General features: G+C 34.3%; 1 protein-coding gene across 2 annotated transcripts in view; it reads right to left on the bottom strand.

The window, feature by feature from the left end:
• Nucleotides 1-23,003, bottom strand: part of LOC145680609 (cubilin-like) — a 1,259,764-nt gene that overhangs the window by 739,211 nt on the left and 497,550 nt on the right. For both annotated transcript variants that reach the window (XM_081751290.1, XM_081751291.1), the window contains exon 5: nt 4,519-4,662. In XM_081751290.1, coding sequence (XP_081607416.1) covers nt 4,519-4,662 — 144 coding nt within the window. The remainder of the gene's footprint in view (nt 1-4,518; nt 4,663-23,003) is intronic.

Below are 23,003 nucleotides of genomic sequence, written 5' to 3'. Positions count from 1 at the left end.
TTATTATTAAGTACAATCCCGATATTCTCTTGGTAAGACCTAAGGTCCAACAAAGGAAAAGTAAGTGAGTTTCTTACACATGATAAAAATATAAGTAGGGAAGAGGCAATAGTTCTAAAACCATTGTGTACTTATTGACTGAAATGTACAATATTCGTGAGGTTAAATGTTTTCAGATAATGATTATTACAAGGATGAGTCATAAGTCTTGTAATATTGTGATATAGGAAAGAACCTTACGGATGGATGGATGTTTGCTCGACATCGTAGCTCTTGTTACTTCATTTCAACACATTTGAAGTGAGCATAACGAAACTTCACCATTGGACTTGATCTGCATTTGTGTCTCTGTTTGTTCAAGGAGAGCTCTCGCAAAACTTATGTGATTTTAGTAGAACTTAATATGTATTCTTCTTCAACTTCCAGAAATAATCCTGTTGTTTCTGGTTGCAATATACAAATAATAAGGAGATAACGAGGGATAAAATTCGCAACATTTTGTAAGTTTACAGATATACATGCAAATCCATTTTCCAGTATTAACCATGTAAAAATTCTGTCAAAACACTTTGTTTTGGGGCATCCCCTAGGGATTGGGGTTATTAAAAGCACTTAGTCTTTCACAAGCGCATGTTTTCATGGAATCTTATTCTCATTAGTTTCGGTTTGAAATTAGTGAGGAGGAAGAGGAATGATCTCTCGATTTAACAAGGTACTGCATCACTAATTTAGCTTTGATTATTGTTCACTCATACACTGTAAGTACGACTATAATGGGTTTGCGAGTTATTTCTGGCAACTTAATTGCCTATGATTAGTTCTAAATTTGGTTATTTTACACTACTATTATCGACAAGGTAAAATACTGTAATCTTAATATGAAAACCAAAAGACTATAATAATGGAACTAATATGATGTCGAATAAACCAACCTTTATGGGTATCTATTGAAAACTTCTTTATTACATTCATGCCCGTACTTGAATCTATTGGAAGTAGTGATTTCTCAACTAAATTAATGCGTGGTGTTACAGGTTTTACTTTTTCTATCTATGATCGTGTGTAATAGCACATAACTAGATTCTTTTATATTTTAGTTTTATTTTGTTTACCATTTTAAAAGTTGCTAGTTTCATATAATAAACTCATAGTTACAGAATATTTTTTTCAGTTCATATGACAGTTCATTTTGACTATTGTAACAGGCAACGTCTGTTTTCAGACCCAACACCTGATTTTTGGCTGATTATTGTCTCTGCTTATCCGCAGGAAGGATGCCAAAAGTGGTGTGTAATAATTGTTAAGTTCTCTTTGTGAAAATTAGCAGCGAGTGATGTGGTGTATTTGAAAGTGTGAAATTGTCGTTTTCTTTGTCTTTTTTGTTTATTTTTGAGCTTTTTGGGTTTCCGTGACTAGTATTCTAAGCCGAAGAGTTTTCCACATTATCCATTCAAATACCGGAATGATATCGAAATCTAAGGGATATGCGAGGGTAATCCCAAAAGTAACTTTTCGTTCCTTTTCTTTAGAAACACAAAGAAACGTTTATTTTCAATAACCTTTACATCATTTTAAAGCTTGTACATTTTTTTTGCATAATTCTCAATTCAGTTGATGTATTTTTGTATGCGCTGTAGCAGCTTTTGTATGCCCTTGCCTGCCACTATGTTCTTCAAGAAGCCTCATCTTTGATTTCATCGCGCTTCTGAAGCGCGTTCCAGGCAAATGTTCTTTCATCTTAGGAAACAAGGTCTAGTCACTGGTTTTCTCAACCTTCTAGACGTGACTAGAAAAATTAAAGGTTTTCCGCTTCTTTCTTCGTTTTAAATTTCAGTACGACCAACTGCGAACTCCCTACACCCCTTTGCAGATGTTTCTGAACTTTTTGCGTTCAAACCAAATAACCGCACTAACCTCGTACTTGGCAGCAGCGCAACGCAGGAGCTTCATTACAAACGACTGCCAAATTAAGACTAAGTACCATAGCGAGGTACGTGCAGGCTTGTTTGGGAGAAGGGAATACAACAAACACAACAATGTTGCTAACAGCTGCAAGACCAGTTTCCCTGCGTCCCCAGTGTTTTGGAATAACCACCGTATATAAGTAAGTAAAATCATAATTAACATTTCAGTTTGTTTCAAAAGAATATTTCTTTACATAGAGCAATTGGCTAAGAAACAAAGGTGGTGAAAGTTCACAACACACTTATACAGGGATGACCATCATAACAACAACAACCCATATATTTACTATTCTTTACCCCCAAATTTTCCATCCTTCATCCCCAAATTTATCAGTTTTCCCCTAATTTACCATTCTTCACCAATAAATTTACAATTTTCCTCCAAGTTTACTATTCTTCACCTCCAGATTTACAATTATCCAAATTTGAGCTTCTGCACCTCCAAATTTACCATTCTCCCCGAAATTTGCAATTCTCCACCATTCTGTTTCTCAAATGTACTTACTCTATTCTCCCAAATTTATCATTATCCAGTTTAATTGAAGCATTTTCAATGAAAAATTATCTTATGAAATATTCTCTTCCCATGGGCGCATCTTGAGCTTAAAATCTGCCTGTGGGCAACCCAGCCCTCATGAAACTAAGAATTTTATTAGAAGGACTTGGAAAGACTTAGAATTCCACTTTATCCAACATGGTCTTGAGAATTTCGGTGGGAGGAGGTTTCATTTGCAAATATCTACCACACTACGTATGATATTAACCGGATTAATTGTCCAATGGACATGTGATCTGATTTTCCAATATATATATATATATATATATATATATATATATATATATATATATATATATATAGTGAGAAATTGGTAGCGCCGTACGCCAGGACATATCAAATTAACATTGACCACTCGTACTACCTTCTGCCAAATAAAACAGATTACTTTTATCTTGTGAAAAAAAATTAGCATAACATCACACTCTACCTAGATATTAAAATTTAGATTGATAGAAACAAATACACATCCTTTAATCGAACAATTCCTTTATATAAAAGAAATCCTAACTAATTGACTGATCTACGTTTAGACGAGGTTGCTTAAGATAAACAAACATTTGAAATTTGTACTTGATATTGATTTAGCATCCCGTTGAGCAGTGAGGCTATATGAGACTTGAGCTTACAGTTTAAAGTGGGATCTGAACCACATGTGCATCCGCCGAGAATCGAACAAGGATCTTCCCCACCAAACGCACGTACGATAATCGCTTAGCCACACGTAAACTCACTTGAAATTTGTACTCTAAATAGGGTTTGTTATGTAAGTTGCCACTTTAGCCACAGGTAAGCTCATTTGAAATTTGTACACTATATGGATATAGGATTTGTTATATACGTTACCAGTAGGAAAGGATATTTGAAAATTCGACGTAGAAGGAAGGAATTGGGGTGGCAATTATTATATTAAGGCCTTTATATCTAGGAATTCTTCATGTCTAAAGACACGAAATGTCTTATTGGAACTTCTATTCTAAAATAAGTAAACGCATATTTCAGTGTTCTTGATATTTTGTCTAGAAAGGAAGAAAAGAGTACGGGAAGAGAAAAAAGTGGGATTGCAATTATTATAATAAGATGTCAACACTTTGGAATCTCTTAAGGTTACAGACATAATATTGCACACTTAGACTTATTATTTAAAATAATTAAATATATGATTTAGCATTTAATCATATTTTGCCTAGAAAGGAAGAGAAAGGGATGGGAAAAAAGTAGTAGGGTGGTGCACTAATGTGGATTAGATATTAAATACATGCTGATATATATATATATATATATATATATATATATATACTTATCTCACATACTACTTAATCAGTCATTAAACCTTATTCTTCCCGTGCTAAGAGCGATAACTTCTGCTAATATCTAACATATATAAGAATAAATATGTATATTTTAGAAGTTCTACACAGCTTTTTTATAGTGGTGAAAAGTTCCAACTTGTACCCTGTGTCCACGAATTTTGCTTCGTTATGGAGACAGCACATCTACCTTGCTTCTTAGCCCATTAAAGAGTAAATTGAAATGAGTCGTAATAAAAATATTTCTCCAGCTCCTACATAGTGTTCAGCTTTTTCTACTTCATGGCCTCCAAAAGCTTCTCGCTGTTGACGTGTAGCGAATGGCCACAAAGCATCAGCGAGGTAATCGAATCAAACCCAACGCTTCCATTCGAGCCGGAAAGACCACGTACGCATATGGTAACATGAAACTGGAAAGCCTCAGATGTGACAATGGTGCCATCTAGATACGTTTATCACCAGTCTATTCGAAAGAATTTATTAGCAATTGAAACTTTTAAGTAGCAAATTTAATTCATAGAAAAAAGGAACAAATCATTGAGTTTCATTTTAAGTGAACTAAAAAAAAAGAAAGAAGTCAAAAATAGAAACATTAGATCTGAAATAAAAGTCTCATAATACACTTCAATATCACTAAAAGATTTAAAAATTTCGCACATTCGCTATTAGAAGTTTGTATGGTACTTACTTGAAGAGCAAGGTGGCAGAATTTTGATTTCCAAAGATAACTGCAGGCGGCGTGAATCTTTCATTTTCTCCACAAATTTGAATATCTTCCGGACGTGGCTGGAAGTCTGTTCCGTCAACCAGCTGAAGGAAACCAGATTCACAACTGAAAATAAAATTTATATAACAATTAGTAATTGTATGCTGCTCTATATTAGTCTCTTCGTAATATTTGTGTAAGTCGAATTTTGTACACAAAATATTAAGAATAGTGACCCTTCGTGGAGAAGCTCATAAAGTGATTAATTTTATGTGCATGATATCGGATTCGGTTTTCACTGTGGGTATGTTTGTCAAGTCCTTAAACCAGAGTGGTAGTTCACGTTCTGCTTGCTAGATTCTGACTCATACGGCCTTGATGCTGACCAGAATAGAAGTCAGAAGTCGTTTTACAAATAAATCCGAAAATTAACAACTTATGTACGTTCTCCATGGACACGGCGAGTAAGATTGATATCCGCCTAGGCATATTTATCATATTTATGACTACCTTTGAATAAATAGCGTACAGGTTGGTATATTCGAAAGACTGTACAAGATAAACTTCACGTTTTGCTTGTAAAACCATGGCAGCTGACCTTTGGAAGCGAAAATCTGTCTTTAAAAACTCTTGTGTAATTTCAACAAGTTGTTTGAGAAGTACTCTAGCTTTCGGTAGTATCAACCGAAAGATCGAACGAACAGGACCATTGATAATTTGAGAGTACTTTCTACAATATTCTTTGGACTGTGTGATTGCAAGTAAAGCTATAGGCGAACACTTCCTAGTCGTGTATTTAATCATAGGAAACAACGTTCATTTCTCTGATACTAATTGCTGAATGTAAGCAGGTCGAATTCACTTGTAGAGGAGAAGGAGTTAATATAGAAAGATCTTTTCTTTCAGCCATAGATCAAGGTCTATTGCATTAAGGACACATTATTAATATAAATTAAAGTACATGTATGAACATTTGGCTTTCTGAAGCCAAAGCGTTTATTTACTAATCGTAGTGGGTAAAGGACAAATGTAAAAAATGAAACATGTTTCAAATTAAGGCCCGAGAAAGACGAGGGGTAATATTGGAGAAAGGAAAGTTAATTTCTTAACATGAACAAAACATAAACATAACGGTAAACAAAAAGTTAGAAATTAGTTCCTAAAACATGTGGTGGCTGCTTATTAGATATTGTAATTTATTCGTTTAGTATAGGAAAAGCAAGAAAGTTATAGACAGCAATTTTGTTACTGTAAAATCAGAAATACGTATTCTACTTTTAGTATTATGCTTTATTCTACATAGGCCTATAATTAGAAGCTCCAATTTTTAAAGATAGAATCAATAACTTCTGTAAAAGCTTTTGAAATGAAATATGTAACATATAGATGCTTTTGTTATTGTTGATACAAAATTGGAAATTAAAAAGAGCGTTGCCATTCGATGCTAATGCGTGTTTAACAGATTGGCTAAACTAATGGAAGTTGTCAAGAGTGTGGAAAAAAATGGTAGCGCAAAGTAGGAGTCAAATGTGTAGAAATACAGTACAGTCTACTTAACGAACAATAATCGTAGGTATTCCACTCTTTCTCACAGCTGCTACATTGTAAATATGACCAATGACTATAGGCTCCTCCAGGTGACACACAGATCTAAATGTCCGAAACCGCCTATTATGAGAATCGTTTCGCTTTCCTGACATGATAGATATAGTTACCATAAATACGGGAATTGTAATTTCGCTAATTCACATATTTTCACTCGCAGTATATTTTGTACAAACCTACCTAAATTTGACCTCGAAATATTAATGTATATTAAATAGAATCATAATCTTCTACACCAATATGTACTTTATAATACGCAATACTACGATCTATCTTCCTTGCCTCACGTTCTCTAATGTTTCATAACAAGTTGCAGCAGAATCTCTAGTGTGGAATGTGGAATTGCTTGGTGTTGCTTTTCACAATAGCAGTGCTTCACTAGAGTTTATCTGTAGCAATTTATATATATTCCTATATTACAACCCTCTCCAGCATTACCACCTTCTCCTCCATTGTATTCAAATGATTTTATATACTATCAAACTTGAATGGACATTACTTTATATGTCTTATATTTGTTGAAGATAATATAGTTTTTATTTCAAGCTATTACATAAATTTTGTCTCTTATTTTGTTATAGTTGTAACACAAATTATGCTCAAAAATATTCTGTATTATTTCCACAATCAAACTGGATAAATCTTGCATATGTGGAAGATGATTTTGAATTACATAAAATGTACCAAAGTATTAAAATACAAATGGTAATGGTAAATTGTTTGGAAAGTGTTTCCACATAATGAAAACCCCTGAGTATAAAAATTGTACAATTTTCAATTTAGCGCATTTCATCAAGGTAAGAATTATCTATAGATTTATCTTCCTTATAAGCACATTTAAGAATACATAGATTATCTGTAGCCATCATATTTGTTCCAAAATAAACATCGGATAGCTTGACAACAATAACTTTCGGGTTCTTAACGATTTTGAGCAACAAAGTAAAATCTGTAGACAAAGTAAAATCTGTTCTACCACTCCCAAATTTACCGGTATTAGCCATGACTTCCAAGAATTTATATTTTCCAAACTGGATTCAAAACATTCTTGACGAACATACTTAAAGTGGTTGTCAGCCTCCTAGGATGTCTCTACTTCCGTCTTATTGTGTGTTATAGAAGAAAAATCTTGTCCAGTTCTTTACCAGGAAGTAATGTGCCTAAGATCGATGACACATTCCCGCGCTATTATAGAAGATGTGATTGTTATATCTCAATGTTTATATTATAAACAATAAAATGTAAGATTTGTCCACTATATATAGCAAATCTGTGCTTAGTCATAAAACAAACAAATAATACAAACTTAGGGCAAAACACTAAGTAGAGGTCTGAGTTATCCAGTTCGAAAGTGTTCCATTTTCTTCGTTTCTTTGTTCATTTAAATAGAACTGCTTCTAGTCGAAGTGTTTTTCTTCAACAACGCTTACACAAACACCAAGACATTGAAACGAGATCCGTAAACCGTGGATGGTAATCAGTGACAACTGGGGCGGACACCTTTGGTGACATTGCTACCTCTGACTGCCTCCCTGCCAGACGTATTGTATTACAAGGAAAATCAAATAATATAAAACGGTATACAACCCACTCCTTAAAATTTCTCTGCTCTTCGATTTGCACCTTCTAGAAATTAAGTCTGGCGTCGTTCTAAAGGACGTTCGTTCATTGCTCTTTCCACTCTTTAGGTACGTACGTTATGGATTCCGTGAAAGAAGGATAGCGAATAAAAACTTGCTTTTCCCTGTACGGATTCACGAATTAGCAGTGTTATTATCAAGTTATAGGATTTTCCTACCAGATTAGGGCACAAAGTTTTCCAGAACACCATTAGATAATTATATAATCTCGCTAACAAGATTATATATCCATTTCATTTATTTAACCATTTACGTTTATTACCTAAATATAATTAGTTATAATTTATAATAATTAGATCAAATAATATGGAATTAATTTTAAACTTGACTAAATATACAAAGGGACATTGCCTTAGCGTTGAATTATTTTAAGGTAGGTTGATCTTGTTATATTAACGTATTAAATCAACCCAGTCCATTACCCTCTTTAAGTAATATCTTTTTAACATTAGACAGCAAAAACCATTAAATCGACATCGACAACCCAGGTAATGTGAAAAAATGAAGTAAAATAAAATATTTCCGACATTTATGACCTGTAGGCTAAAGGAAATTGGTGATTATTGAAAGTGAATGATTATAAAAGAGGCGAAATGATAACGTGGAGAATCCCGCGAAAAACCTACGGATATGATGTTGTCTACCACAAACTTACATGTTCTGGGAAGAAACCAGGGACTTCTTGCGTCAGAAGTGAATTCTCTATCACATTTTTTTTTTGAAAATTTTTCTAATCGGGACATCAGTATCAATGGTCTTCTAATAATTCTTAATCACTTTTCTACTTAATTTAATAAGACAAACATATGAACACAGACACTTCGAGGATGGAAAAGAATGTCCATGCTCTTCACAGAGACTAGAACTCCCAATGAGTTTCACCTTATGGTCGTCAGCCTGACGCCTCATAACGCTCGAATACACCTCAATCACTGAGCCCCCGTGCCCCTGTAACCCAGCTAATGAAGTATGTTGTACGTACAAGTCAAGAAGAAAAATGATCCTTTATTTTTAATCCTGAAAGACTGAATATAAAGCTGTATTCGGTAGTATGTTTTTGGTTTACATTGCGTTTGAAGAAAATATTGTTGAAAGAATAATGACAGAATACCTATGATTATATTGTTGATGGAGATATGATTTAAGGAGCTCGAAGGATTATTCCCGCAGAAACAAAACCTCTTGATTAAATTTTGTTATACTTAAAGCCAACAGAATAATAACATGTGATGTCCAAAGAGCTTTGTTAAATATAAATTGCAAAGTAATTGGCAACAGTATCAATCCTCAAGAAACATGAAAAAGACACAGAAAATAAGAAACAAGAAGCAATCGTTTCAGTACTGAGACCTTCATGAAAGATTTCGAAAGTATAAAGGAAAAAGAGGAACTTTTGAGATATCATTTACAGGATACTTTTTTTTTTTTTTTTTTTTTTTGCACATAGTGGTACACGACACACTCGTATTAAAATTTCTCTTAAATAATATATCCTTACAAGATCCTTGAAGACTCTTTATCTTCCTTTATAGGCTAGTCAATGAAGGGTCGAATAAGGAAAAAAATAGTGGAAAGCTGGGACGAATTTTATTTTCTTTATATAAGTGTCCGTAACAACATACTAATTTTGTACCACTCTACCACCCCGGATTTGGCCGCCATATTGGAAAAATGGCACCAAAAATTAGTTTTTTTGTAAATATCTCGCATGGAAAGCATTTTAGAGCAAAACATGTTATTACAAAAAATAATCTACACTAAATTCTCTACAAGAAATACTCTTCATTTTTTCTCTAGGATGCACCGTTTAGGTGTTATAGACGTGGCAAATTACGCATTTTTCTTTCAGCGTCGCTTTGTAGTAGAACCTTAACGAAAATTTTCTGATACTTTTTGTTTTAGTGATTTTTCTTATATAAAATATAAATTAATATATTTTTCATTCATTGCAGATGTGACTAAGGATAAGTAATCAGGTCTATTAGATCATCTATGTTCAAGATGTCAGCTGAAAAATGTTTTATCTGTGAGAAACTTCTCGGTGATGGTGTTACATGTATAGTAAGAGAAAAGGGACTGAAAACATTAGTAAACTGCAGTATTAAAGTGAAAGATGGAAACGAATGTCAACTTAAGAGACTGACAAGTGTTAACACTTCAAGAAAAATATAAAAAAGATTTCACAAAAACAAAAAAGTAGCAAAGCGTTGCTATCACAACGTACTTCATCACCTACGCAGATAACCCTTAGTTCAGAAGTACTAAGATTTAATTTTCAAGAAGCTGTCTGTTTTGTAGACAATGTACACGCATGTCCAAAATTATTGTCGCATATCTATAACTGTATTCTTGTAAGAATATAATTTGATAATGATTTTGCAGAGTACTATTAATACTGATACTTTGTGTATAATCGGGAAATGTATATTTGTGGTAAAGTTCATAGGAAATGAATTATAAATACGAAAATTAGAATGAGTAAAACAAAATGTTTCTAAGTGGATAAGAAAGTTTTATTTTCGTTTTATTGTTCGTATTTACTGCTCTTTTGACATGAAATTTGCCATATACATATATTTGCCGATTGTATACATATTAACATTCTAAGAAATACTGGACGAATTCGTTATCAAATTATATTCCTACAACAACATATTTATAGATATGCGACAATAATTTTGGACATGAGTGTACATCAGATGATTTTTTAAAGAGACGGAGTAAAAAAGACTTGTGAGCCAGCGTGAGAGTGTACATCTCGTCGAAACCATTCAAGTTAAAGATCCTATTATGGAAGCAGCCGACAGAAGAAATGTCGACTGGGGCAAACAAGTTAGTATTAGGATTGACAATGTTCATGATTTAGTTGTTGCTGAAGCCAGATACCATTCTTCACGCATGAAAAAGTTCTACAAGATTTCTTATGGAATGAAACGTGGTCGTCCAAAAGATAATGTTGTTTCAAATGCCATCGCTTTAGCTTTCAACTACCTTCAAGCTAACAAGGTAGAGTGCCAATTTTCATTCAGTGAAATTTTTGAAGATTATAATGATACACTGCCAGCAGAAAAAGCAATAAGATCTGAACTCAAAGAAAATTACTCGGAAAATATTATTATATAAACAAACAAAGAATGGAGGGTGCAGAAGAACCGAAACTTATAAGAAAAGTGCCTTAGCATATGGTGCACACAGTCCTAACGAAGAGAGAACATTAAGAAGATGCTTACTACCATATTTTTGATGACGATGACCGCAAGTCCTACTTGTGATGAGGATGAAAGATATTTTGGCGTAGCTGCTGCAATTATGACGTGAAAAATTGTTATACTTTTTCTTTCCCATTTTGTGCTATTCCCTGTCTTGTTTTTCAAGGTAGTAGTATCGAGAAGGCATTTTAAGGTTCCATTAATGAATGAATCAACGTCATTCAAAGATTATCTGCTGATGGCTATTCATCTGTTTCATAAAACTGGGATCTGATATCTTCAGCAATTATTTGTCCTTCTGTCATGATTCTCAACTTCTCTTCGTTTATGTGCTTACGCTTTTGACGATCATACCATACATCCGTGAGAATTTTATGCTTTGTATCACGGAAGCAAACTATGAGCTTTATGTTTTTGTTTGTTGGTATAATAATATCTTCTGAGTAATTTTCTTTAAGTTTAGTTCTTATTGTTTTTTGTAGTTGGCAGTGCATCATTATAATTTTGAAAAATTTCACTGAATGAAAATTGGCACTCTTCGTTCTTAGCTTCCATAATAGAATCTTTAACTTGAATTGTTTCGATGCGATGTACACTCTCACGCTCACTGACAAGTTTTTTTTTTTATCCTGTTCCTTTAAAAATTCACCTGATGTACATTGTCCACAAAACAGATAAGCTTCTTGAAAATTAAATCTTACTACTTCTGACCTAAGGGTTATCGGCGTAGGTGATGAAGCACGTTGTGATAGCAATGCTTTGCTAATTCTTGTTTTTGTGTTAACTTTTCTACTCTTTTGATGAAGTGTAACACTTCTCAGTCCTTTTTTTTTACTATATATGTAACAGCATCACCGAGAAGTTTCTCACAGATAAAACATTTTTCAGCTGACATCTTGAACATAGATGATCTAATAGACCTGATTACTTATCCTTAGTCACACCTGCAATGAATGAAAAATACACTAATTTATATTTTATATAAGAAAAATCACTAAAACAAAATAGTATCAGAAAATTTTCGTTAAGGTTGTACTACAAAGCGATGCTGAAAGAAAAATGCGTAATTTGCCACGCCTATAACATCTAAACGTTGTATCCTAGAGAAAAAATGAAGAGAACATGTCTTCTAGAGAATTTAATGTAGACTATTTTTGGTAATAGCATGTTTTGCTCTAAAATGCTTTCCATGCTAGAAATTCACAAAAAACTAATGTTTGACGCCATTTTTCCAAGATGGCGGCCAAATCCGGGGTGGTAGAGTGGTGCAAAATTAATATGTTGTTACGGACACTTATATATAGAAAATAAAATTTGTTCCAACTTTCCATCATTTTTTTTTCCTTATTCGACCCTAAATCATCCCTTATTGACTGGCCTATTAAACTTTCCAACGGTTCTGATTACCATTAACCGACTCTTTCCCATCATGTTTAAACCCTGATCGAAGTGTTATTCTGCCTAAATTATATATAATTTTTAGACCAATGTTTATTTAATAACTGGTTTTAATACTTCAATTTTTTGCCCATGCCCTCAAGTTTCAATGAAGATACCTGGCATCATGGCTTTCTGTTTTGGGCACTCCTGACGAAAGTATTTCTGAAGAATTCATTTCACCTTTAGTTTAATGATAAAAAAGAAAATAATTCTCAGCGAAATTGACCAGCTCTGTGTGTGAATAGTTTAACCTGCAGTTGCTAACCAGTATATATATTTGCTTTCTCGCTGTATTTTCCACTATTAAAATTCTACAATATTATTAGTGTAAAGCAAATAAAAGGTTTCCAAAGGCGAACCATATAACAATCGGTATACGTATCATATCACGCTAAGCAAATAGAATGCGTAAGTGCATATTATCATGCGTAGTTTTTGAGAAAATGGACCAGAATAAATATTTTTGGTAAGCCTAAATATTTATACTCTGCACAATAAACACTCCATCTATTAATATGGAATTAATACTGAAATATGCCCTTATGGAGCTTGTGGTTATGACGCTAACCAAATAGCTGTATACTGTATGGTTAACTAGGATTAGGATTTTAGATTTCTGGGCTTTCGGCATCTATGATCATGTTAGCCCGTTACACATATGAGAGATGATGTCCGTCGGCTATCACACTGCCCGGGGAATTGTTGAAGAATGAAGAAGGAAACTGTCTGGGACCATTGTTAGGTATCATCCTAGGATTTGCCTGGTGTGAGGGAGGGAAACCCAGGAATAGCTCATTCAAGGTGGCTGGCCTGAAAAAGCTTTTTACACTTTTTCGACAGAGTGCACCATCGGCAATCGAACCCGGGGCCGCTTGCACCGAAGACGAGAATATTAAGGTTAGTGTAAAGGAGCAAGTTTTGCCGATAGATGTTACTACAGTCTTCGTATCTCTCCCATGTATTTTTTACCTTTCACGAAAATCTACAATTTCTTTTGTAAATTTCAAGCTAGAGACTTCAAATTTTTAGAGAAGGAACTTCATAACCTATTAAAGGGAACAATCCGTGCCGATTTTTTATTTGAAATTTTCTTCATTGTTGAAACAGTTCCATTGTTTAAAGGTTTGGATATCTATTTCAACAATCAAGCCATTTCAACAATGAAGAAAATTCTAAATAAGAAATCGGTACGGATTATTGCCTTCGATAGATTATGAAGTTCTTTTTGTAAAAATTTGAAGTCCGTAGGTTGAAATTTGTAAGAGAAATCGTGAATTTTCGTGAAATATAAAAATACATGGGGGAGATACGAAGACTTTAGTGCCATCTATTGGCAAAACTTGTCCCTTTAAACCAACCTTAACGACAACGTTACGCGGGGCCACTATAGTTAATTAGATATACCTCAAAATAATTATTGCTAACACTTTTTCTGATTGACTTTAATGTTGTACAAAGATAAGAAATACAGTATATCAATGGATAGATGGCGTCAAGAATTTCCTTTTCATTAAAAGAATACAACAGACCTTTAGGGCCCAATTACAGTAATCTGTATGTTATTCTACCTAGGTAAAGTGGTTCAACAGTTCAGCTCGGAAATCATTTGAAGACATGTTATAGATATCTAAACTTATATTTACTTTGCTGTACCTGTTACAAGAAACACATATTCGCCACATAGGAGACTTCATTAGAACATTCGTCCTAACCTTTCTGATAGAAAAAGAAATCTGTGTTTGCTAGAATCGTTCTTAGGGTAGGAACCTGAAGTTTAATCTTAGTCATTAGTTCCGAACAATCTAATTGTTAATGAGTTTGAATAAAACTAATACACTAAGAACGTATCTCCTTTGCTCAAGGGTTTCAAAATGAATTAGCTGCTGCTGTAGCATCTGAATCAATGTTAGGATAGTGATCTGATCGTTTATAAGTGAGATCTCTTAATAATTTAGTATGTATCATCTCTATCTGTTTTGTATAGGTAACATGATTAGGGGTCCGTATCTGGTTGGCATATTCTAATTTCGGCCGCACAAATAATGTGTACAATGTCTTGAACACATGCATCGTATTGAAGTCTTTACCTATTCTTACTCCCAAACCTAGGTTTCTGTATGCTTCATTAGTTATACAGGGTGTTTCAAAACAACACTGACAACGTTTGGGAGGTGATTTCTGACACCAAAATAAGACGAAAAGTATAGATCACCCTGGGTGCACAAATACTTCCTTTCGGAGTTATAGGCTGCCAAAAACATAAAAAAATGAACTTTAAAGGTCCATAGCTCCAAAACTGTGGGACCTACCCTAGTTGGGTAAAAACTTCATTTAGAGACTAATATGTGCCCTATCCAAAAATCCATGTTTCAGAATAATAAGGTACTCATGCAATAATTTTTATAGAGGCAGCTCGGCTACAGGCATATAATTTGAAGTATCCACCAACTATCTCTATAAAAATTGATACGCAAGTTTATCAGGATTCTGAAACATTGATATTTGGATACGGGACATACTGGTTCCTAAGTGAAGTCTTGATCCGACTACCATAGGTCTCACAGTTTTGGAGCTATGGACCTTTAAAATTTATTTTTTCATGTTCTTGGCTGGCTATAACTCTGAATGGAAGCATTTGTGCACCCAGGTTGGTCTGTACTTTTTGTCTTATCTTGGTGTCAGGAATCACCCCCCCCCCCCAAACGTTGTCGGTGTTGGTTTGAAACACTTTGTATTTGTTACACGAGTTTTAAATGACAAGCAGCTATCATAGGTTACTCCCAGATCATTCACTGATTCTGTTTTCTTGAGAATGAACATAATAACATGATTAAGGGGAAATTATCATGCGTAGTTATTGAGAAAAAACGAGTTTTAAGAATTCTAGAAAATATGTTGTTCGTTCCCATTAATAAACAATAGGTAATTTTAATTTTGCTACAGTATATTAGTTATTGTGTCTCTTCCTGTATATATTATAGCCTATGTAAGGAAATACAATGACAATTAGTAGCCTATATCTGCTAGTGTGTCTTCACCTAATGGTGACACACACACACACACACACACAGACTCACCAAACTGTGTCGCACAAACTACTTGTAAAACTAGGATTAGAATGCAGGACAAGCAAAGTACTCATACTTCATATTCTATTGTTTCTTCCATTATATAGACTACTGAATACAGTATGCCCTCTTCCTTTATAAATTCACACTTATACAAGGCTTCTATTATACTGGCTCGTCGTATATATTATTCTATTTATTTCTTTTGAGTTAATTAAGCCTTCAGAGTGAAGTCTTCCATATGGTCGCCTTTTATTGCAGTTAAACATCTCGAATTCTATTATGCAATAATAACTTTTGTAGAGCAGAACATAAAAGTCAACCCTGGGAGCTGGCAGCGTTTCCTCTATGCAAGGAGAGAATTGGAGCGGAACCTGCAACCCTCGGGTGGCCCAATAATTCGTTCAATGAGCGCGGTAGAAACACAATCCAAGCTCACGGCCTCAAGGGTTTGTCTACAAGGCGAAAACAGCAGGCACAGGACTACGATAATATCTTTATGATTTCGGTCCTGCATGGTTCTTTGCTTGAACCAAACCTGCAATATATTCTAATGAAAGAGACCGCTGCAACATCACAGTAAATATATAATGGTTAATTAAATATAAAAGAAAATATTAAAAGTTTATACTAGTAATAACTTTTGATTAAGTTAGTGAGTTTGGTTGAAATAGCTTTTTTTTTTGTTTCCTTTGTTGAGATATTCTTTAACAAAATGAAAAAGAGAGAGACCTCTCAACTCGTACCGTAATAACGCTACCGTTAAGTAACAACTTCATGGTGCAACGCAAGACGAAATATTCTACCCAGCTTGTTGCAAATAGTACGTACGTTGTAAGTATGTGTATCAATCAGCGCCGTAACTTAGATTTTTCTCGGGGGGGGGGGGGAAGCATTAATACGCGTATTTGGGCCCTCCAGAAAAAGTTGTTTTTCCAATTCTTGGTCCCTCTTTTTCCATCTTTCTCTTACTCTTTATGGGCCCCTGGAGCCTGAGGGCTCTCCTGCACGGTAAGGTTTGCGGGGCCGTTAGTTACGCCCCTGGGCCCGTTCCATACATAACAAATTAGTTATGGGGACAATGTTGACAAATTTCAAAGAAATATGAATAAATATTATTTCTGGGGCCCCTAACAGTAAACTTTTTTTTTAACTGAAATTGGCCAACGACTCATTTTTGTTTTATTTACCTTTTGTGTGCTGTTTTGTTTATGTAATGTAGTGAACCTGTTTGATGCTTCACTTATAATTTCATGTTCGTATCATATATTGAGTAAGAAAATTGTCTTAAAATGGTGCCCCACTAACGGTGGAAAACTTCCCTGGGGGGCAATTGCCCCTCCTTCCCCCCACAAGTTACGGCTCTGGTATCAATGTTAGAAGTACTTAAACAATAAAAAGTGCAAACTGCTACTTAAGACTGTACTTTTAACATACATTGTAAAGTTCACAGGTCTAGGTACAGCATAAATAGAACAAACTGTAGTCCGGAATCATTTTCTCTCACTACCACTTCTCTCCTATAAATAATATGTTACAAAAATCAGTATAATGTAAAATTCTCTAATACTTGGGTAGAATGTGGTATCCCAATGCCCGAGCAGCTTAGAGAAGGATCTCCACAGAGCTTCGAGCAAGCTTAATGGAGTGGATTTAGGATCCCTAATGTTCCACGCAAGCATAGGGCGAGGGCAGGTAAATGTCAAAAAGTTCCAAGCAAAATAAGTGGGAAGAAAAAGGAGGCCTAGAGTTCTGAGCAAACTAAAGGGTTTGGGTTAGATTCCTCTCAAAGCTCCAGGCAGCTGTTTTCTTCCTTACTTGACAAATACTGTATTGTTTTGCTTGGTGAATCCTTTTCCTTCAACCTTTAGAAAATCGACTTAAACTATTGCTTTTGCAAAGCTCTGTTTTCGTTTAAGCCCCAAACGGAAACATGATAGCAAAAAGTTTCGGAAAGTGTTGCTATTTTCACTACTAGCTTCTCATTTTAGATAGTGTATATTTACAAAAATAAAAAAAGGGGTGCACGTGCAGTTTTGCACGCCCTAAATCCGGCCCTATATATATATATTTCTTTATTTCTTTATTTTCCCCATACACTTTTAATTACTTAATAAGTTCGCCACCTATCTTACAATTTGGCTGCATTGAAGCAACGTTGCTCCTAAACTGCTTTCGTTAAATTCACCTCTGTACGTGTGTTGGACACGTACGTAATCTTTATTTCCTAGAAGCCCTTTCAGCACATATTTTACGTTGTGTGCTCAGGGAGGACAATAAACCGAAGGGAGAGGATCTAAACACACTTGTCAATTGAAAGTAACTTCTCCAAAAATACCAAACGGTTGTACTCTTTATTGCTTTTACGACTGTTGTCGGCAATGTGTATCAATAGATTAGCGCCAGTAAGGATACCCATTCATATTCTTTACTGTAAGACCATTTTTTGGTTCAGTACAAACGGATTCAGATGTCCATTTGTCGTTGTCACGTTTTCGAATCCTTTTCTTCCTGGGAAGCTTGCAGGAAATGTAGAAGAAATGACGATCGGATACATTGTGAAGTGTTAAAAAGAAAGATAGTTATATATAGGGCCGTCGCGTGGGTAGGGGGACCGGGGCGATTGCCCTGGGCGCCGCGAGCAAGGAGGGCGTCGGGACGAGGAAATCAATAAATTTCAAGGAATTCAGATTATGTTGGTAAATGATTTTTTAAAAGTTTAATGTTAATTCAGATATTTTAATAATCATCAGGCCACGGCTAAGTAAAATTACCGGTAAAGTAAAACATTGTCTAGGATTATTCAACGGGAACTCTTTCCAGCCCTCTGTGAGAAGAGATTTTTATCTTGGAAGACTGACCGAGATCTGCTACTACTTACTTCTTATCCGTATGATAGTTTTTACAAACTGAAGAAACTTCAGTAGAATTCAATAACATTTCTTTATTCCTATTATGTCTAAGAAATGATCCACTAACAGAATAAATATCTTTTCAGTCCTTTAATTCTGTACTAACCTCATACAGCAACTGTGTTTATTAGTTATCAGGGACGTAGCCATGTAGGGGGCTCAAGGGTCCCCCCATTAAAATGGAAAAAGAAATCTTAATGAAATTCAAATTTAGGCTATCCTATGTTGATTTAAACTGAAACAATTTTTAAAAAGGCATTACAATGCAATTTTAAGGCTTAAGTTTTACAAAAAGTTTAGATGGGTACTACCGAACCTCGTGTACTTGGGGAGGAGGAAATTATTCCCAGACACCCTTTCCCGATGTCCCCGAATAGAAATCCTAGCTGGGTCCCTGTCTACAATTACAATGTCAACAACACAAATCGATGTCGTGTCCAACAAACATATATTTTTTAAAATAATTTTCTATTTCTTTATATTTATGTAAGAATGCCTGTTCCATTGACATTTTAGTAAGTTAAAGCTGATAAAGACGTATTTACGCTCAATAATGGCACAGGAAAGACTTAATTCATTGGCCATGGCAGCTATTGAAAATGATGAAGCCAGAAAGTTAGATTTTCAAAGATATATTGTCCATATTTGCTTAGAGAAAAGTCAGGAGAATGCCATTTAGAGTTTGAATAAAGTATGTATATGTCATTATGCAGTTAATTTTGCACACTTCTATTGTAATTTATTAGTATTTTTATGTTATCATTATATGATCTTTATACTACATGTTTTGGAACAACGTATCGTTACCATCGTCTTGCAGAATACACATTAACAGATCGCACATTTTGATTTTGAACATAAATTATAATTGTAGGATTGAGTTGAAACAAATACAAATAACTACAGACGTCACCTGAAAAAAAAAATACTTTAGTATTCTAACGCTATGGTAAATTTACTGAATAATTTATGTAAATAAACAAGAATAGCACTCGATTTCAATAATTCATAAAACATGTTTTCATTAACTTTTAACTACCAAAGCCATTCACTTAAAAAAATAATAACAATACCAACTTCTTTTGTATTACATTATGATCTTACATTACATATTTAAACCTAGGAGTACAGAATAATCTCTGGTTGTTTCTCATAACACACTGAGGAGGAGGCGACGGCCTTGGTTATGTATATACAACAAAATAGAACAAGTCTTTTGCTCTGCTGCTAGCTAGTTAGTTAACAACCATTTTCCTGATGCGCAATCTGTCGTTTTTGGTGTTTCACTATTGAGAGCAGAGGGTAGGGTTTCCATTCGTCCCGGAAAATCCGGGACCATCACGGAATCTAGATCTGCGTCCTGCCGTCCGTAAAATATTCCTCGGGACGTTTAAATGTCCTGGATTCCAACGAAGAAGAAAGGAAGAGAATATTATAGTTTGCTATTTTCACAGGATTAGGTATGTAATTATTTTCTTCAACTTCTGAATATGGCATTTCAAAGGTTGAAAAACACTTGAATACATAAAACGGAGTTCATGATTTAACTACTTTGACATTAAACGAAGTATTCGTTTAACTAGGTCAGGGACAAAAGATTTTATTGCTCAATCTTATTGTTATCTTTGGTACTCTGTTTCGATCTGCTTCTTGCTTCTGAAATATTTTAATCAATAATCCCTGACTGATAATTTTGGTAATTTTCCACTGACCAAGAAGAAAAATATACTGTTTTAGCCTAGAACAGACTTTGAAAGCCACGAAACATAACAGATCCTGTGAAATTAGAAAAAAAAAATGTTTGCTTATCAGGAGAGGGGTAAATCATCTGCTTACATTTGCTTAACTAGGCCGCAGAAGGTCTCTTATATAAATAAAAACGTGATTACATAATACTTGAACAACTCTATATAATGGAAGAAAGAAATTAATATGTGATACTTCTTTTCATTTTGAGCATTTCAAAGATTCTCGTAATTTAGTAGCGTCCCGGATTTCCATTTTTGAAATATGGCAACCCTAGCACAGGGTGAGAGAGTATAAAAATTTTTGAGAATTTTCTGGAACTGACAACTGACATTTTACATTATGTCATCTATCGTCATAAACGAAAAACAAAACAACATGCTCGTAGCTCGTAGCTTTTCGAGCTAATTAGCACGTTGAAATTACGTGTAAAACATAATGCGTGAATGACGAACTAAGATATGTCTACATATTAATTATCTGACAAGTCACTGCATTTGTTGTGCGGAGTCGCTGTTGTTGTGTTTATAGGTATAGTGTTATTGGTTGAAGGAGTTATCAGGAGGGAAGGTAGGAGTGGTTTTCTGAACTAATTTAGAACAGTGGTTCTCAACCTAATTCCTATAATGGACCCATTTTATCACAGTCTCTTGCTAGAGACCCTCTTATAATTTCTGGTTTGTAATAAGCTTGTGTGGAATTTGTAATATGCCTATTACCGAGATTTCACGAACTCCATCTATTCCTATAGTAGTAAAATCCATTTCTTGTATCTATATAGTGGATACAGTAACTTTCCTAAAAGCGAATGGATTGAAACCAAATTTGGTCAGTTCATTCATATTACAAATATTGAATCCGATCCATTATACTGTTTCAAAATGGAGACTTTGAAAATTTTCAAGCTTCATAACTCCCTTAGTTTTGGGCCGCCATATGATAAAAAAAAAGATTTCTAATTTTGGTCTTAAAAATGGACAGTTGTTTAAAAAGTTATTGAGTATTTTATTTTTCGAGATGCCGCCATTATGTTGTTGTAAATGTAAATTTGTTGTAAATTTGATACATTGTTGTGTATGGGTTCAGTATCACCAAAAACTGTTAAAAACCAAGTTGTTTACATTTAAAATTCAGGAAACAAATAATATCCCACACCAAAAATCTCCTTTCATTGTGGCCAGCTTGCTGAAAAAAAAGACTATTCGTTCACTCACGCTAGAAAGACTATTCGTTGGTATCTCATTAGCTTTCAATTTTAATTGTATTTCAATATGCAGGTTTTGTAGCATTTGTATTTTTCTGACATTTCAATATGCAGTTCTCATTAGTTTCATATCGTATCTGTCACTGATTACCCTGATGGACCACTCCCTATATTGCTAATGGAAATTCAAATCACTCCCACAATGCAACGAAAGTGATTCTACGACACTACCGGCTAGAGTTGTAACTAACTGCATCGTCTGCTACTGGCAGTAGCTAAGTGTATCATTGGCTAATTCTATCAGACTCACGCGCTCTAAATGATTTGATTCGTTCTTGTTTTTAGTAGTTCGGGGTACCCAACTTCCTTGCGTGGCGGCGCTACAGTCTCCACAGTTTCAGCGGGAAGAGCAGCTGATACCTCTTATATTATTACTCTATGGTACCTGTTTCATTTCAAATGATTTTTAAACAACTTTTCACCAGTTGAAAATGTTAAGTAGATCTAATTTTTGTTGGTCTTAACAATATGTATGAAAATAAAAATATGTCTGTCAGAACAAAGTTCAAAATAATATTTAAAAATATTTTCCAATATTATATTCTAATTTTTTTTTTATCTCTTCCGCTTATCTTCGCGACTCCCATGAAATCCTCTCGCGACCCCTAAGTTGAGAAACCCTGTTTTAGAGGGTGGCCGGAACATAAGAGCACTAAAAGTCAATGCACACAGTCCATTCCTTGGGTTGTTGTGTTGTAATATTGTGAAAGCGATTGTTGTGATTTGAAGTGGAAAATTAATAATAATAATAATAATAATAATAATAATAATAATAATAATAATAATAATAATAATAATAATAATAATAATAATAATAATAATAAAGAAAGAAAGAAAGAAAATCGCCATACAAAGTAATGCATTTCAATAGTGAAAGAAGTACATATTCGTATAAATGTTAAAACTTCGTAGAAAGGAAAAAAAAAAAGTAGACTCATATTGCATTTGACAAACAACCGAAAGAGTTGCTTGTGCGGTAGACAGTACTGTGAGAAACTGGAATTAAAATTGCTACATTTTATTCAACCATACACCAATGGCAAAGACACAGGCTGACGCGCTCAAACTTACCTCCTGTTAGTATAGTGATATTAAAGGTTAATTCTGCTAACATGCAGTGTATTTCATTTGTAATCCAGGATAGTATGAGTTTTCTTATAATTTATCATTAATATCAGTAACGGATCTAGGTTTGATGGGCCCTAAGCTATTGAAAGTAATGGAACACTATATTTCTAACTTTCTTTTTCAGCGACAAAATGTCGCCGCGTTTTTGGTTTGAATATGCTATATGATAATTTATGGACCTAATATATATCCAAGTACGTTTACACATAAAATATATATTTCGTTAACTTACTGTTTTGAAGATAGTATAGAAAAACTGAAAAATTAACGGTAGTTTAATTTCGTCCCAATGAAATCCCTTTCCAATCTTCTCTGTTTCCTTTTGCGTCAACTATAATCTGCCACTCCATGCACCCTGTATATGAAGGCCGCTTCATTTCTAATTTCAAGTTGTTTCCATTAAGTTTGGTAAATTTTGAAACGTTTCCAGGGATCCAATGTAGGTAAGTACATTC

The sequence above is a fragment of the Thermobia domestica genome, chromosome 3, assembly GCF_964235325.1.
Source record: "Thermobia domestica chromosome 3, izTheDome1.hap1.1, whole genome shotgun sequence".
Lineage (NCBI taxonomy): Eukaryota > Metazoa > Arthropoda > Insecta > Zygentoma > Lepismatidae > Thermobia > Thermobia domestica.
The sequence above is the reverse complement of the archived record's forward strand: the minus strand, read 5'-3'. Positions and strand labels throughout refer to the sequence as shown.